Source organism: Exophiala oligosperma (assembly GCF_000835515.1).
Source record: "Exophiala oligosperma strain CBS 72588 unplaced genomic scaffold supercont1.9, whole genome shotgun sequence".
Lineage (NCBI taxonomy): Eukaryota > Fungi > Ascomycota > Eurotiomycetes > Chaetothyriales > Herpotrichiellaceae > Exophiala > Exophiala oligosperma.
In genome coordinates, this window is record NW_015622826.1 from 863547 (window position 1) to 877675 (window position 14129).

General features: G+C 51.2%; 4 protein-coding genes across 4 annotated transcripts; all 4 read right to left on the reverse strand.

Annotated features, from left to right (window-relative positions):
- Positions 1 to 288: 288 nt before the first annotated feature.
- On the reverse strand, positions 289 to 3338 carry PV06_08893 (uncharacterized protein). The gene is made up of 2 exons (XM_016410276.1): positions 2433 to 3338; positions 289 to 2349 (listed from the first exon to the last, which is right to left on the reverse strand). Exons 1-2 carry the CDS (start codon positions 2841 to 2843, stop codon positions 517 to 519), a joined length of 2244 nt encoding a protein of 747 aa, XP_016259298.1. The 5' UTR covers positions 2844 to 3338; the 3' UTR covers positions 289 to 516.
- A 744-nt stretch (positions 3339 to 4082) lies between these two features.
- PV06_08894 (uncharacterized protein) lies at positions 4083 to 7605 on the reverse strand (the record flags this gene model as incomplete). Its single annotated transcript, XM_016410277.1, has 2 exons — positions 4083 to 4381; positions 4959 to 7605. 2 exons carry the CDS (start codon positions 7603 to 7605, stop codon positions 4083 to 4085), a joined length of 2946 nt encoding a protein of 981 aa, XP_016259299.1.
- Positions 7606 to 8653: 1048 nt separating this feature from the next.
- Positions 8654 to 11411, reverse strand: PV06_08895 (uncharacterized protein; the record flags this gene model as incomplete). The annotated part of the gene is made up of 5 exons (XM_016410278.1): positions 8654 to 9455; positions 9508 to 9889; positions 9938 to 10555; positions 10604 to 11295; positions 11370 to 11411. The coding sequence occupies 5 exons, from the start codon at positions 11409 to 11411 to the stop codon at positions 8826 to 8828; spliced, it is 2364 nt and encodes a 787-aa protein (XP_016259300.1). The 3' UTR covers positions 8654 to 8825.
- Positions 11412 to 13543: 2132 nt separating this feature from the next.
- Positions 13544 to 14086, reverse strand: PV06_08896 (uncharacterized protein). The gene is made up of 2 exons (XM_016410279.1): positions 13842 to 14086; positions 13544 to 13738 (listed from the first exon to the last, which is right to left on the reverse strand). Exons 1-2 carry the CDS (start codon positions 14002 to 14004, stop codon positions 13545 to 13547), a joined length of 357 nt encoding a protein of 118 aa, XP_016259301.1. The 5' UTR covers positions 14005 to 14086; the 3' UTR covers position 13544.
- Between the last annotated feature and the right edge of the window lie 43 nt (positions 14087 to 14129).

Sequence of the window (14129 nt, forward strand, 5' to 3'; positions counted from 1 at the left end):
AAGGTAGATAGATAGATTCTACCTTACCTTGCTCCAGATGTCCAGCACACCACCTGGTTTCATTGTACTATGGGATGTCTATGGGGATGCATTTGGCCCTGGCTGAGACCACGATCTTGGTCGACCGCAAACTATAGGACTTATACCACCACCACCAGCCAGCTCAATTCTTGGCCGCCTCACCTGGCATCACCACTCGATTCGAGTTGTTTTCATGACGAACTTCAACCTCGGGTTCTCGGAGCATACTCGTTGCGTTGACTCCTTGAAACGAGCAGAAGTGATTAGGTGAACAAATATTATAGTATACTGTACTGTACAAATGACTCTATATATTTGTTTCCAGGACCCCGCCCTTTATTTTATCTCGTTCAGTTCATTTCGTTTCAATGTAGTGTAATGCAATTATTAGGCAGCAATCTGCGACGTTATAACTTTGGATTCCAAAAGCCATGGTTTTTTTTTCTTTTCAGGCTCTCGTCCTTCATGGACAACAGTACGGGTACATGTGCACCGTCAAGAATAAAGCATGCCCCTTTTTGGCGAGCCTGTCAGATACTCTGGCGGAGCAATTGCGAGTGACGATGACGCCTTGCCAGCAGATCTGTCAGGGGTAGGATTATAAGTAAAGTCATTGACAAAGTCATTCCGAAATTGAGAGTGAGAGTCACTTGCTCCTGATCCCCCTACTCCTGTTCCGCCTGACCGAGGGTCGTCGTATTGGTCATCATCGTTTGGGCTTGGTTTTGCTCGAGTCTCGCCCATTTTCAATCGTACATGACTCAACAATTTGGTACGAGTGATACCGTCTAGAGTACTCCCCCCTCTTGCGAAGTCAAAGAACCTACTATCGCGAGTGAGGGTGGAAGAATACCCTAACACGTCCGGGACGGTGGTGTTGATGACGCAGGCTATGCCGACGAGGGCCGCGAGAACCATGACGGCCGTGCAGGTGCAGTAGACTGCCAGCCAGGGCCTCGAAACGACGTACACGGCCTCTGCGTCGGTGTAGATCACACCCACCTGGCGGCGGTTCAGGTCCGGAAATGACATGGTGTCGGCCGAGACCTGAGCGGCCAACACCCAAGTGTTGGCGAGTTGGGCGAGGCGGTGCGAAAATTCCGTGTCGGACACGTTGGTGTAATCCGCGTAGTTACGACTGTTGCCACTGAGGATGAATCCAGCCGAAGTGTTTTGCAGGTAGTACTCGCTCAGGCTGGAGTAAGCCGAACTCAAGAGCGGGTCGGTCGCCATGATCCAGTGCGAAGCCATCATGTCAAACGTGGTCGGAAAACTAAAAGTCGTGACCGTGGAAGGGGAGTGGTGCCTCACGGATTTGCGTTGTGCCACGACCGCGCAGCTTGGCAGAAGAGTGTTGCCGCCCTCGTCATTGAGGTCTGACGACGACGACGACGACGACGATACACTCGAATGCCTCGTCGTTGTCCGGCACGATACGTTGCTCTCGACATACATCTGGTTGATTTTGCAACGCGCCACCCACGGCCCGCGTGTCTGGAACAAAAAGGTCGCCTGTGGGAGGTCGTTGTCCGTCACGTTGACCAAAAGTTCCGGATAACCGTAAAAGTAGAGGTTGTTGTTGACGAATTGGTCCATGGCCACACGCCAAAAGGGGTAGATGACTTCGGCCGTCTCGAGGCTCGTGGCGTTGGCGCCGAGGAACGTGCCGTTGCCCGCCGTCACGTTGTAGTTGATGTCGACGAGTTCGTCGGGCTGCGACGTCTTGCAGTCGAGGCTCATGTACGTGGTTTCGACGCCGAACGTAGAATTGCGGTTCGCCAGCGACGCAACCGGCAGACCGACCAGAGAAGAGTACATGCCCTCCGGGATGTTAATGTTGGAAAGATCGGTCCAGCCGTCTTGGGTTTGGGGTAGGGTTCCGTCGAGCCAGGGAATTCTGACGTTGCCCCAGAGGTCCATCGTGCCGGACTTCATGGCGTTCGAAGCCAATATGGAGCTGATGTAAGTAGGTTTGAGAGCCGTCAGGAGTGAGTCGACGCTGGACACGCCGTCAAAGACTTGATTGGTTATGGTGTCGGGATAGTCGACCAGACCGCTGCTCGTCTTCAGATCGATGCCAGTCGAGAACAGGCGCAGCGACGCCTGGGAGCCCAGAGGCGAGCACGTCCAGCACACCAGCAGCACGAGGGACATGACATTGACATTTCGCAAAGACAGTTGAGTCGTGAAGGCCGAGAACACGGTCCTGCTCTGCATGATTTGCTCCAACAGGCCAAGCCGGATCCCCTTTTCCAAGCGCCATGTTGCGAAACGTTTCAGTGTCGATCCGAGGACAGCGGCAAAGAGGATGGTGAACAAAGTAGAAATCTAGACAAACAAAGGATTAAGTCAGTCGGGTCAATTTATCAAATCCGGACTCCGTACACGGTCGTGATGATGGAGATGCGTACCGTGCTCGTGGCTTGTCGGACATAGTTCGTTTTGTGCTCCGTCACTGGGTCACCGTCGTACTTTGAAACCACCACTGCCAACCAGATGAACGGAACAGCAGCACCCACAGCGAATGTGCAGAGGGCGACTTCCAAGATCAAGTCCACCCCGAACTTGCCAACCCTGCCCGTTCCAAGGTCGGTAGATGCGGGTGGAGGGCGATCGAAACCTGGTCTCAACCCTCGGCTGTCGTATTCATCTTGTGGCGTGAGGATAGGGTCGTATACGACGGATGCAGCTTTTCGACCGAAGCCGAATGACCTGGCTGGCGAATGGTGACCGCTCCTGGAGCCATAGCCACCAGAACTAGAGAGATATGGGTTTGAGTAATAAGAAGGACTAGAGAGTTCAACAAGGTCCGGGCGCGACATGGACAGGTCGTGCCAGACGGAAACCGCGCGCGAGAAACTGAGCTCTGATCCGAGTTCGTTATCGTTAATTGTTGTTGTTGTGATCGTCGAGAGGCTGGAAAAGAGAAATAAATCTCAATCAGGTGGTGATGAAGGCGGCGGGCGACTTGAGAGCATGGCCTCAAACTTGAGTCTGAAATGCCGTCCGCGTCAAAATTCAAAAGGTGAAAAAAAGATAGGAAAAGAAGAAAAAGAAGATGATTTTGTCGGATGAAAAACTGTCAGCTTCTTGATATCCCTTCAATCACTGACTTGGCCCAACTCCTCCGAACCGTATAGTAAAGTGGTCGACTTCACAAACCTTACGATAGAAATTTGAGACATGCTGGTGGTACAGCGTAACTCTGCGCCACATCTCATACCAATCGTCTCTCGGTGAGCGGGCCCGAGATTGGCGTGATCATTGGTGTCTGAGGAGCTTCGACGGGCCCACGAAGTTGATTTTTTGCCCCTGAAAGATCTGATGGAGTCCTTGCCCTGTCGTATGTATGTGCAGTAGTTCCAAAGTTCGTAGAGAATCAATTGGATCAGCGTCTCGAAGGATGAAATCACTGCCAGCCTTGACCATGTCCCTCCTCCTCCACCTGGTGGTTTGTTGTGGTGCGTTCGTTCCGCCTGATGGAGCGAAGCCTTACCTCACCCTTGGAACTCCAGATGCATCTATTACGAGGACGAGTAACTCATCGTCCCTCACTATGCTTACTACGAGGACTAGATACGGAAGACGGAATGACCACCCAATGAATTCTTTCTTGCCTAATTATCTACACATTACTAGTCGACCGGCACTTCAAAGCTTACTATACTACTATACACACAAAAGATCACACTCGTCTGGAATTTTTCTTGTAATTTTCTCCTCTCTTGAAACCCATCAATGGATACAACTGTTGGACCCATGCTCCCAACTCTCTCTTAAGATTTACATGCCAGCCCGAGCTTTGCCCGTCTTGCACCGAATACAAGGCTTTGGACTAGAGTGGTTGAATTTTCCATCGTCCATTCTCCTGTCGTCTCCTTCCAAACCGAAACGCCGTCCACGCCGTCATAGCAGCACTAGTTAGCTGCGTGTCATTTTGAGATGCATTTGAGCCTCGCACGATCTTATCGATTCTAGTTTGTTGGCAAAGGCGGCCCCTCAACCGCGATTTCATTTCCCGTCGTCGTCGTCTTCTTCTTCTTTCCACCTCGGGACCTCTCCTAGATAGTCCCGTAGCCTTGAATGCCGCCGCTCTGGACCCGATCAGAGTAGACGCCTGGCGCTGGACGACCGGTGAGCTGTCCGTGTCTCGCGCGGTCGCGACGGTCAAAGTAGACGTATTCGATGTAAAAGGCGTGGATGTGGCCCGGGATGTAACCGAGAAGGGTCAGACAGATGTTGACAAAGAGATCAAATCCGCATCCAGCGACCATGGCGACACCCACGGGAGGGAGAAGTATGGTGATGAGGACGATTAAGAGGGCGGGAGCTGCGTCCGACATGGTGATGGTTTGTTGCTCTTTTCACAGCGATATGATCGATTCGAAGAAGTGGTGGTGATCAGTTGATGTCCAGTAGTCTCTTTGGAGGTTTGAGAGTACAACGAGATGGGATGCGATAGTATGATAGCAAAGGCCAGGTCTTTATTTATGCCTGGGAAGCAGGTGACGGGCGCATGATGAAACAAACTGGGCAAAAAGAAACACCATTGAGTTAGATGACGTAACTGTGGCGCACAGGAGAAGAATGTGGCTGAAGAAATGTGGCTGTGCAAAACAAATATCTCTAGAGGTCACTCAATACATAGTACCATATATAAGGTAGTGCACCCCGAACCTCAGATAGATAGCTCATACCGAGTGCTGGTGGTATCTACCTAGCTGTTACGAAATGTCTGATCCTCAACATCATATTTCACACATTCAGAACATCACAAGCCATAATCGTATGCTCCCTAATAGGTATCTCACAATACGCAGAAAAAGGAAATCAAGCCAGCAATTCACTCACACCCATCCTGGGAACGCGATCAAGCAACGCCAATAAATCTGGATCCTTTGACTTTGCCGCAGAATCCCTAATACCTAGGTTCGTACGATTGTCCCTAAGCGTTGGATCTGCCCCTGCCTCGAGCAGTACTTTCACCGTCTTGCACCTGCCTCTATCTCTCTTCTTCCGTTCCGCTTCGTCGATGACATCGTCCAACGTGAGCGCGTGCATCAAGGCCGTCTTGCCGAATGTATCTCGAGCATCGAGGTCGGGGTGGAAATCGATCAGCATTTCTACCAGTCTCGGGTCGCAGCGTCGAGCTGCATCGTGGAGCAGGGTATTCCCATGCCAATGCGGAAACTCGGTGGGAAGGGGAAAGCCGAGCAATTGTTTGACGATGGGATAATGGCCACGTCGGCATGCGACCATGAGCGGTGTCAGGCCGTCCGTGTTCCGGACTTCCGTCCTGATACCTTTACAAGCGAGTAAGAGGGAGGTGATGGTCGAGTAACCCCGGTCGGTGGCAGCTTGTAGCGCCGTAAACGCGTTTTTAGGATTGGACTCGGTGTAGCCAGCTTGATAAGCAACGGCGTTGACGTTGACTCCTTGTCGGATCAGCAAGTGCACCTCTTCTGCGTGCTCCTCCTTTAGTTCGCAGAAGAAATGCAAGGGCGCATAGCCACGACCCGTCCGGGCCAGGCCCTGTCCGCTACCACGGCGGATGTTCTTCTCCATTTCCATCTTGCGGATCACCATGACGTTGGAGTGGTAAGTGTCTAGAAATTGCAGCGCTACTTTGGCGGCGCGATCGACCTTCTTCTCCGCACACAACTGCGAGATGGCCAGGAAGGTAGGCTCGATGGTCCGGCTCGATCGCTCGATGATGCCGGTGGAGGGAGTGTTGACAGAGTCATCGTCGTAGATTGACATGCTTCGGTCGTGAGTGGAGGAGTCCGAAGGCGAACTGAAGCTCCTCAAGCAGTCGATACGAGATTGGTCGGCATCGATATCCTGCAGGTTGTCGTTCAGTGTCGTAGACCTCGATATCGATAGCCTGTGAAGGTCTACAGCTGGAGGAGATTGGGTGTACGAAGACTGAGGTGATCGTCCGAGGTGTCGAAGCCGCTGCGCGAAACTGGAACGACTATTGCGGTGGTTGGTCTGTGGCTGCACGGGTGGAGCCTTGCTCTCAAATGCGATCGTCTTCTGTACCAGCAGCGGTTCCTCGAAAGAAGAGGTCGACGGCTCGCGAGGCAGATTTCTGGGGGGCTTCTCCGGAGGTAGAAGGAACACTTCGTATCCTTCGGCTTCCTCCTCATCGCCTTGAGCTCGATAAATGTCTATGACCAATTGCACTGATTCCAAAGTCTTTGCATCTTGTGGACCGAGCTCTTTTCTTCGTTCCATGAATGCTTTCAGTGCGTGGTCTTCGGCCGAGTCGTAGTCTGACTTGAGCATAAAAACTTGACCCAGCATATGACTTGCGGCCAGAGCCTGGAACTTGTCGACTTGTTGATAAGGGGGCGATGGCAATCTTGTTTTAGCTTCTGTCGCCTCCGTTGTAGCTGGGAATATATCCTCGCGCATACCAGCTACGGGTTTCAGCAGGCTTATAGCTTCGTCAAGCTTTTCCTGTTTGACACATGTGTCAGCCAGCATTAAGACAACGTCTGCTGGATGCAACGATATCCTCCCGTCAAAGTCGTGCTTTTCCATCAGGGTAATGGCTTTTCGGAAGTGCGTCTCAGCTCCGGCATGGTTTCCCTTTTCCACCCGCTCTTGCCCAAGGTTGAGATGTCGCTTCGTTCTCATAAAGGTGATCTCTGTATCATCTTCGGCATCGAGAACAGCATCATCCGATATTGAGCCATGCTGAAGCTTATTCGAGTGTCGACTGCGGCTTATATCTGTCGCCAGACCTGGCTCGGGAATCCACTGTGCTAGTCTTTCTCTTTCGGTCAGTGGCTGTGGAAGGTCGGGTATGGATGGTTTTCTTCGATCAAGGAGGATATCTGGCTCCATTACTGGTGAGACTGTACTCAAAGAGGATCTAGTACTGGCAGCAGCAGATGCAGTAGCCAGGAACTTCTTTGCAAATTTGATATATGTATCGATATCGTCGTCGGGCATCAGCGCCTCAGGCTCTGTGGCGACAAGTGTAGCACTGGAGAGGGATTGCGAGCGCGACCGCGGGCCAAGACTTCGGACAAGGTCCCTCACAGACTTCTCTAAACCCGTCAGCTTCGCATCTAGTGAGGCTTGGTGATCACTGGTGAGATCCCTTTGCTCAAGCTGCAGCATGACGCAAACCATCTGTATGGGCAGGGAAAGGGCGGTATTGAAAATCTGAATACGTTGCCGAAGCCGGGAGAGCTCGCCAGAAGACAATGATTCCTGCAGTTGTGCCTTGAATTTCCGTCCAAAGCCAGACGTACGAACAATGTTGTCGAGGACATCATTGACTCGCTGAATCGTCCGCTTGGAATCGTCCAGGGTTTCTTTGATCTGGCGCCAGAGGTGCGACCCATCTGAGGTTTTGCTAGCCACACGAGCAGCCTCTGCCATCAAAGGAGACGACAAGCTTCGTTCAAGGCCTTCATATGTAGTCTGAAGGGCTGTCACTTCGTCACAGAAGCATGAGATTCGTGCATCGACTGTCCTGACCTCTCCTACCCATTTGATGATCGTTATCGTGACCTGTGCGCATGCGCCGGCGATCTGTAGAGCTCCTAATGTGATTGAGAAAGGATCCATTGCAGTAAAGTTTCCTGGACAGTTCGCGCCGCCATAGAATCTTTGATGATGTTTCAAGAAAGAATCTCGAGTTCTGGCAGAAATGATACCGCCTTTAGTTACGGGTGTTGGTCTAGGATCATCAGGCTTCCGCTCAGTGTGCCCTGACGAAGAAGTGAGGCCTGTCTCTGAGTGCGAACGGGCATGAGCGAGGAAGCACGAGGTACCAGTACTCGGCGGAGCAGCCTCACTTCTAATAAGTGGGTGGCAGTGCAGACATGGGGATGCTGTTCCCCATGGCGTCCTTGATGGGTGCTAACTGGGTCTACCTCCCCTGGAGAACCCCCCGGCACTGCAATAATGGAGATTTGGTGGAATCGTTGCGCGGGCTGGCGAGGGCCATGCCTAGGCTCATTGGTCCACGTGCAATTTAAGACGCGGCTGTGTTGTAAAAGGCGCCGGGCGAACCACCCAGCACCAAAGCCTTGTTAGCCGTTGGGTCTCTCGTGACACACTCACTACAATCAAAGCAGCCTTTGATCTGCAGTTGCCTGACTCGCTAGCCAGGATGTTTGTTTTGAAGCGAACGGGAAATATCGGCAGGTCTTGTGGGTGATTCGCGGCGGAGATTTCGAAACTGGACCCGTCACGAGGAACACGATATGCATTCGCAGAATATATATTTGGATCACTTCGCGGAAGCGGAACCACGATGGTGATGCCGATCTCAAGACAAGACTCGACAAGACGTCTTATGCGCGCTTGTCGGCTCACTTAGTATGCATAGTACTTCAATGAGGAGCAGTGTGTTCAAAAGTAACACGTATGGGACGTTTCTAGAACTCTCATGCAATGGAGTGTATAATGCGAGTGTAACATTGGGCCACTTGGGATTCCTGTCTTTGAGTCTTGATTGAAATTTGATGTATCGATCTAAGAGCGTTTTGAAAAAGTCTTTGTCAAACCAGGGAACACATTGACTACATCGCTGCTGGTAGTGGTGCCTTTGCGGTGCGATGTGGTAATGACAGCGGCTCCAGAAAAGCTACTTGATCTGTCAATCGCACGAGGGCTCATCTGCATTGTCTGGTATAGGACAGATCCCATCGGTACCTCGACTGATGGCGTGAAAGCTAGGTCATGCTGTAGATGTCGATCACGAGGGGCAGGGGGGCTCGCGACTCCACTCGTTCCTGACAATGACAGGCAGTCGACTTGTGGTCGAACGCGGTAGGCTCTGCTTACAGAAAAGGCTCTTCCCCAGGGTTGATCCGCATGAATGCAGCAATATCCTGCTCTGTCAACGTATTCATCTGGCCGGGATGTGACTCTCTGCCTGAGGGATGACTAGCACCGGTGTTATCACCTTGTAGTGAGAATGGCCAGGCAAAACCTTGGGTATAAGGCACTTCCATCTGCGCAGAGCCATACTGCTCTGTGCCATCGGACCTGGTAGGCGGAGGTGGTGGCGACATGCTATAAGGTAAAGAATGGGAAGTGAAGTATTGGGTTTGACCAGCTAACGGAGTCCTTCCTGACGAATCCCACATTGGAGTGGTCGCTGGGTAGTGCATTTGCTGATAACCCGGTACATTAACACCGTGTACGGCTACCGGTGTTGATCGAGAACGATATGTTGGGGGAGGCTGGACATTCTGTGGTGGATGTGATGGGAGAATCATGAGTCTTCCAACTCTGCTTGCTGAAGTATCTGAGGAGGAAACCTCGGCTCGCGCAGGGTTCATAGATTCACTTTGTTCTGGAAGGGCCTCATCATCATCGTCATTGGGATTGTTACAGAGTGGTACAACTGAAGTGCATACATCATCCACATCCAGATCAACAATGTGTGACAATCTGCGAATCAGGACCTGGCACGAGAAATTAGCAACCTCCGTCTCAACATCGCGCTCTCGCACATACCCTCAATACATCCAAGCACCTCTTTGATCCAATGTCCTGGCACGAAGTCCTGGCCAAAATTCGGATTCCCTCCTCCGCTTCCCGCTGAATGGCATTGCACTCAGGGTTTCCATGTTGAGTGGCAAGATAGAAAACAAGCGTTACCAGCGATAAAAAAATTGTGTACACAGATTGCCATGCTGCAGGAGCTAGAAATCCATTCTTGAGCATCCCAGCAGACCGTGAGATGGTCGTTCTCGAAATCTTGACACACGCAGTCGCACAGCGTATCAAGCGCGGATCCGGAGGTTGATCTTCCCGTGTTCTCGCCAGATAATGTAAGAATGGCCTGTAGAGTAGAATATGTCCAAAGTTGTGAACCATTTCGAGTTCGTATAGCACACTAAACTGTGATCAGTCGAGCATGCGTTGGTAATAAGGGTCCTCTTACCTGCTCATAGATTCGGTCTCGTCATCCGAGCCAAGGGCATCTGGCAGTCCTTCACGCCATTGTTTGAAATCTTCTTCGATTTCCAAAATTATTGCGTTACTGACATATATTTTTGACTCGTTCCCTCGATGGGCTTCTTCGTTTGTTTTGGGGTAGAGTTTCTGACTGACTTTGCTTGTAATCCCTAAGACTTCGAAATATTGAGCAGAAGCTGCAAGTAAACGCTTCGTTTTGAGGGAAACGAAGCCGCCGTGATGTTCGTCCGCATAATCTTTGATATGACCGCTAGGCTTTATCTGGTCAACATAGTCTAAATTAATCATCCCCGGCAGTCCGAGGACGGTGCCACTGTAGATGTCAAGTTTGACGATGGTCCAAAACACTCGACGTCTAATATCCTTTTCCAACTCCGTGAGATGCTCAAGGGTCGAACACGCCTGCGTATGAAGTCCCATCCTCATAGAGGCTGCCACAGCCAGTCCGATATAAGTATGGGCAGATGCGAGGCGAGCCGTGGACATTAGAAAAAGAATGAAGCAAAGGATAGTTTGTAAGCTTAGAATGTCTGTACAATGATCAAGATTTACCATTCTGCGTGCGGCAATGAAATGGCGCATCCTGTAACTGTCAGGTTCGTATTCCGTATCATCGAATACTTTCACTTACGCTTGGTTGACCGCCCCTTTACAGCCATAACTACGGTGGAGTTGTCCGTTGAATAGATACCCCAGGGCAGTAACAGCATAGAACAAAGGCAGAAAGTCATGGTCTGAATCTGAAAATTCGATAGGATCCAAGTCGTAGATACGTTCCGTTTGTTTCTGGAAGGCAGGCTCGTGGAGGAAGTGCAACAAGTGATATGTCTGGCCGAACACTATGTTCAGCAAGCCTGTAGCTGTTTGTCTCGAAGGCAGCAGTTGAGAGAAAGGGACGTCCGTAGCAAGAGCTTGCTTGTCTGGAAGTGGAGAGTCAAACAACCTGGAGATAACGTCCGAACCAATGTTACCGGTCCTTGGGTGTCCATGTAATGCGGCTTCGGGGTTGAAGAGCTCCTGAGTACGTTGAAGAAAGGCAAATCCTGAGCCACCTCCATAATATTCGGTGGATTTTTTGTTGGCAGTCAATCGACCTCGACCGTCCAGCATGTTCTCGAGGTGATCTCCGGGATTGTCATCCGCCAAACCCGGTGTATCCGATACGGATGATGGTGATCCAGGCGGAGACTCGAAGATACTACTGATCTCGACATTGTGCTGCGCTGAAGGGTTTTGAGCTTGTATCTTATAGAGCAAGGCTTTGGCGCGTCGTAGTCGATCTTCGAGAATCTTGGTTCGAGGTGCTCCTGCCGTTCGTTGCCCCTTTGTGGATGTGAAAGTACAGTCTGCGTCGTTCAATCACAATGACGCATTTCTCTTTGTACCACAATACTTACGTCGGTCGAAGTCTTGACAAGGCTCACAAGGCATGCGGCCATCGCAGCGGACTTTTCTGATTCTTACTGGCTGTTAGTGTCCTGCATGCTGGATCTCGGAGTTACCTGTGAATACATCCATACCTGCACTCATTGCACGCTCGGCTCACTCTTGAATAGCGCCTTCGCTTGGAAGTTGATGGTGAGGTCGCTTGGCTATCACTCATTCTGTATCATTGCGCTGGCCTTCGAACAGCAGGCCGAGGACGCGTGTGCGTCAGGCAAAGCCCGGCGCAGGAGTCCTTCTTTAGAAGAACAATGTCGAGGCTACTAGCCCATAATGCAAACGTGTGATCTGCAGCGCTGCACCAGAATTCATCTCTACGTGTGGACCACCTTTGGCGACAAAGCGAAGGGATAGAGGGGCTTGGCCAAGAGACTATCTCTCAAGTGTAAGCGCCGCCAGAAATTCGGCCTGATTCTGACCTCATGTGGAGTTCCTATCCGAAGAAAGGTGCGGAAGCCATATGGCGTAAAGAAATCAGAAGGACAAATCAGGGTTGCGATCGCTCCGTCGCCCGGCCCTGTGTCAACGCCTCCGGGTAGGCGAATCGCGTGGCGCCCGAAGGCTGAAATGCCTTACGCCGTACAGGGCTGCTATAGGCAATCATGTCAGAGTACAAATTGGGGCCTGTGACATTCGCTTTCCTACCGAGCCACCATAACTCTCGGCCGCGGCGCCGTTGCACACGAATAGGAGACTTCATTTATGGTCCTCTTCGCGTAAAGTACCACCTTTTTCGAAGTCGACGGAGACAAAGCGCATGGGTCTCGTGCCTTCGTGCAGTCGTCCATGAAGCCACAGCATTATTATTTGATTGAAAAAGTCGGGGCTGTTGCCGGCTTTCCGAACTCTCCTGGAACTCATTTCACTGACTTCCCGTCAAGTGAAGGTGCGCGTACGGACTGCTTTGACAGTACACCTGACCATCTTGAGACGAAACGGAGGGTCTTTCAGTTTGGAGATCGTGGTAACGATGCGAGATGTAGGCAAATCACTGTTCGAGCTGCCGTTCTAAGCTACTGGTTGGGCCCTGCAGAAGAAGAGATTGCCAAACTCGGTCCGCAGTGGATGAAAAGCTTTGTAACGGCTTCGACGGACGCAATTGATTTGACTCTTTGCACCAACAATCCCAGATATAAGAGATAGGGCATTGGCTGAAGTATCCTTGTAGAGGTTGATGCTGCTTCTGTTGTATCCCGTTGACCACATGGTTTGGATTATGACGATCTTTGGAACACGAAATATCGTCATCCAGCCGTCGTGGTAGGATTCTTGAATATCTCGTGTTTCCCGTCATCGTCCTCCTTTCGTGCGGTCGAAAACACTTTGGGTGCTGAGAAAGGTCCGAGAATTGTGATCCTTTTGTCAGCAGACGGACATGTGTCAAAACATTGAACCAGACATTCGAGATGCGGATCCGATATCAACTCTTGACACAACGATTGAAGCACTACCGCGTGATGATGCCACTATGCATGCAAGAGGCTGGCCTGAGGACGAACTACCGGCGCACGTAAGCGGCACACTGTTTATGGTATCAGCCTCTGGCTCTAACGCCACGATTCCGGAGACTTGCACCCGAAGGTAAATTTCTAGGACAGGGATATATCAAGACAAAAGTTAGACACCTTGTTTGCTGCGTTTCGCATAGATGGATGACCAGGGGTTTCCGACCGCATGAACAGCCCGTCCACACAGCAAGTCTTATACGCAGCACAATGATAGGAGCTTCAGCAAGGCCACGTAGTTGCAGCTTGGCAGTTACAGGGTCAGCATTCACGATTTTCGTCCGCAGCCATCAGAAACGCCTCAGCGAAGATGCACATGGGGATAGTGACCGATAGTCCGCACGACGAGATTCGCCCTTCTGTGCGTCAACTCTCGACGAATACTCGGCAGGTGGAGGACTGCGTGGGAAACTCAGTATGAAAGTCGCGATTGAGTGAGTTCGTCATTCTTGCCAGGACATCACATTTCTTTAGGTGCATGTGAGGCCTCTGTCAGAAGTCTATAGCAAATTGGGATGTCGCGCCAGTCGTGCTGCATCCTGATATTGCGAAAACATCCCAAATCGAAAAGAGTAGCATGCCGAAGGTGCGGTAACGCTGACATTGCCGAGTGAGCTGCGTCCATCAAATCAGACCTTTTCTCGCCAACTCAATCTTCCGCACAGCTTCGCCGGGTTTGAAGCCTCCCTTGCTGGCGCAGACGGCGATGCCATCACTCAATTCGACCTTTTCCTCCACATCTGGAAATTGGCATGGACAATGGTGCGGGAAGTGCACACATGCCAGGGTGTCTGGACATAGATAATTCGAGCACGTTGCTGGAGGTAGTAGTGATTAGTGGGTGTCTTAGCGACGAAGAGGAGGGCGAAGAAGTATTTCGCCCACCCAAAAACAGAACAGATTTGGGCGACTTCTACTCACCGCCCTCCCAATTTTGTCGATACCAGCTCGAGTCACTCGGGACGTTTTGTTTCTCTTGTTGTCCTTGAGCTTGCTGTCCCCCCTGGAAGAATTGCTCGAAGAATTGAAATTGGGCGGCGGCCAGGCTTGAGAAAAGGAAGAGAAGACTGGCGATGATCTTCATGGTTGTAGAAGCAGATTGCACTCTCGTATAAGTCTCGAACGGAAGACGAAAACGTTTTACTAGTACATAACAAGGACGGAACATGAATCGTGAAAAGCGGACAGTTGGTCTCTTGTCCTGACAAT

Bases quoted from the DNA above. Each gene is read 5' to 3' on its own strand.
- PV06_08893 (XM_016410276.1), bottom strand. From the start codon at position 2,843: ATGTCGCGCCCGGACCTTGTTGAACTCTCTAGTCCTTCTTATTACTCA. The intron at 2,350-2,432 runs GTACGCATCTCC...TTGTTTGTCTAG, and splicing joins TCCGACAAGCCACGAGCACG to ATTTCTACTTTGTTCACCAT.
- PV06_08896 (XM_016410279.1), bottom strand. From the start codon at position 14,004: ATGAAGATCATCGCCAGTCTTCTCTTCCTTTTCTCAAGCCTGGCCGCC. The intron at 13,739-13,841 runs GTGAGTAGAAGT...TACTACCTCCAG, and splicing joins TCGACAAAATTGGGAGGGCG to CAACGTGCTCGAATTATCTA.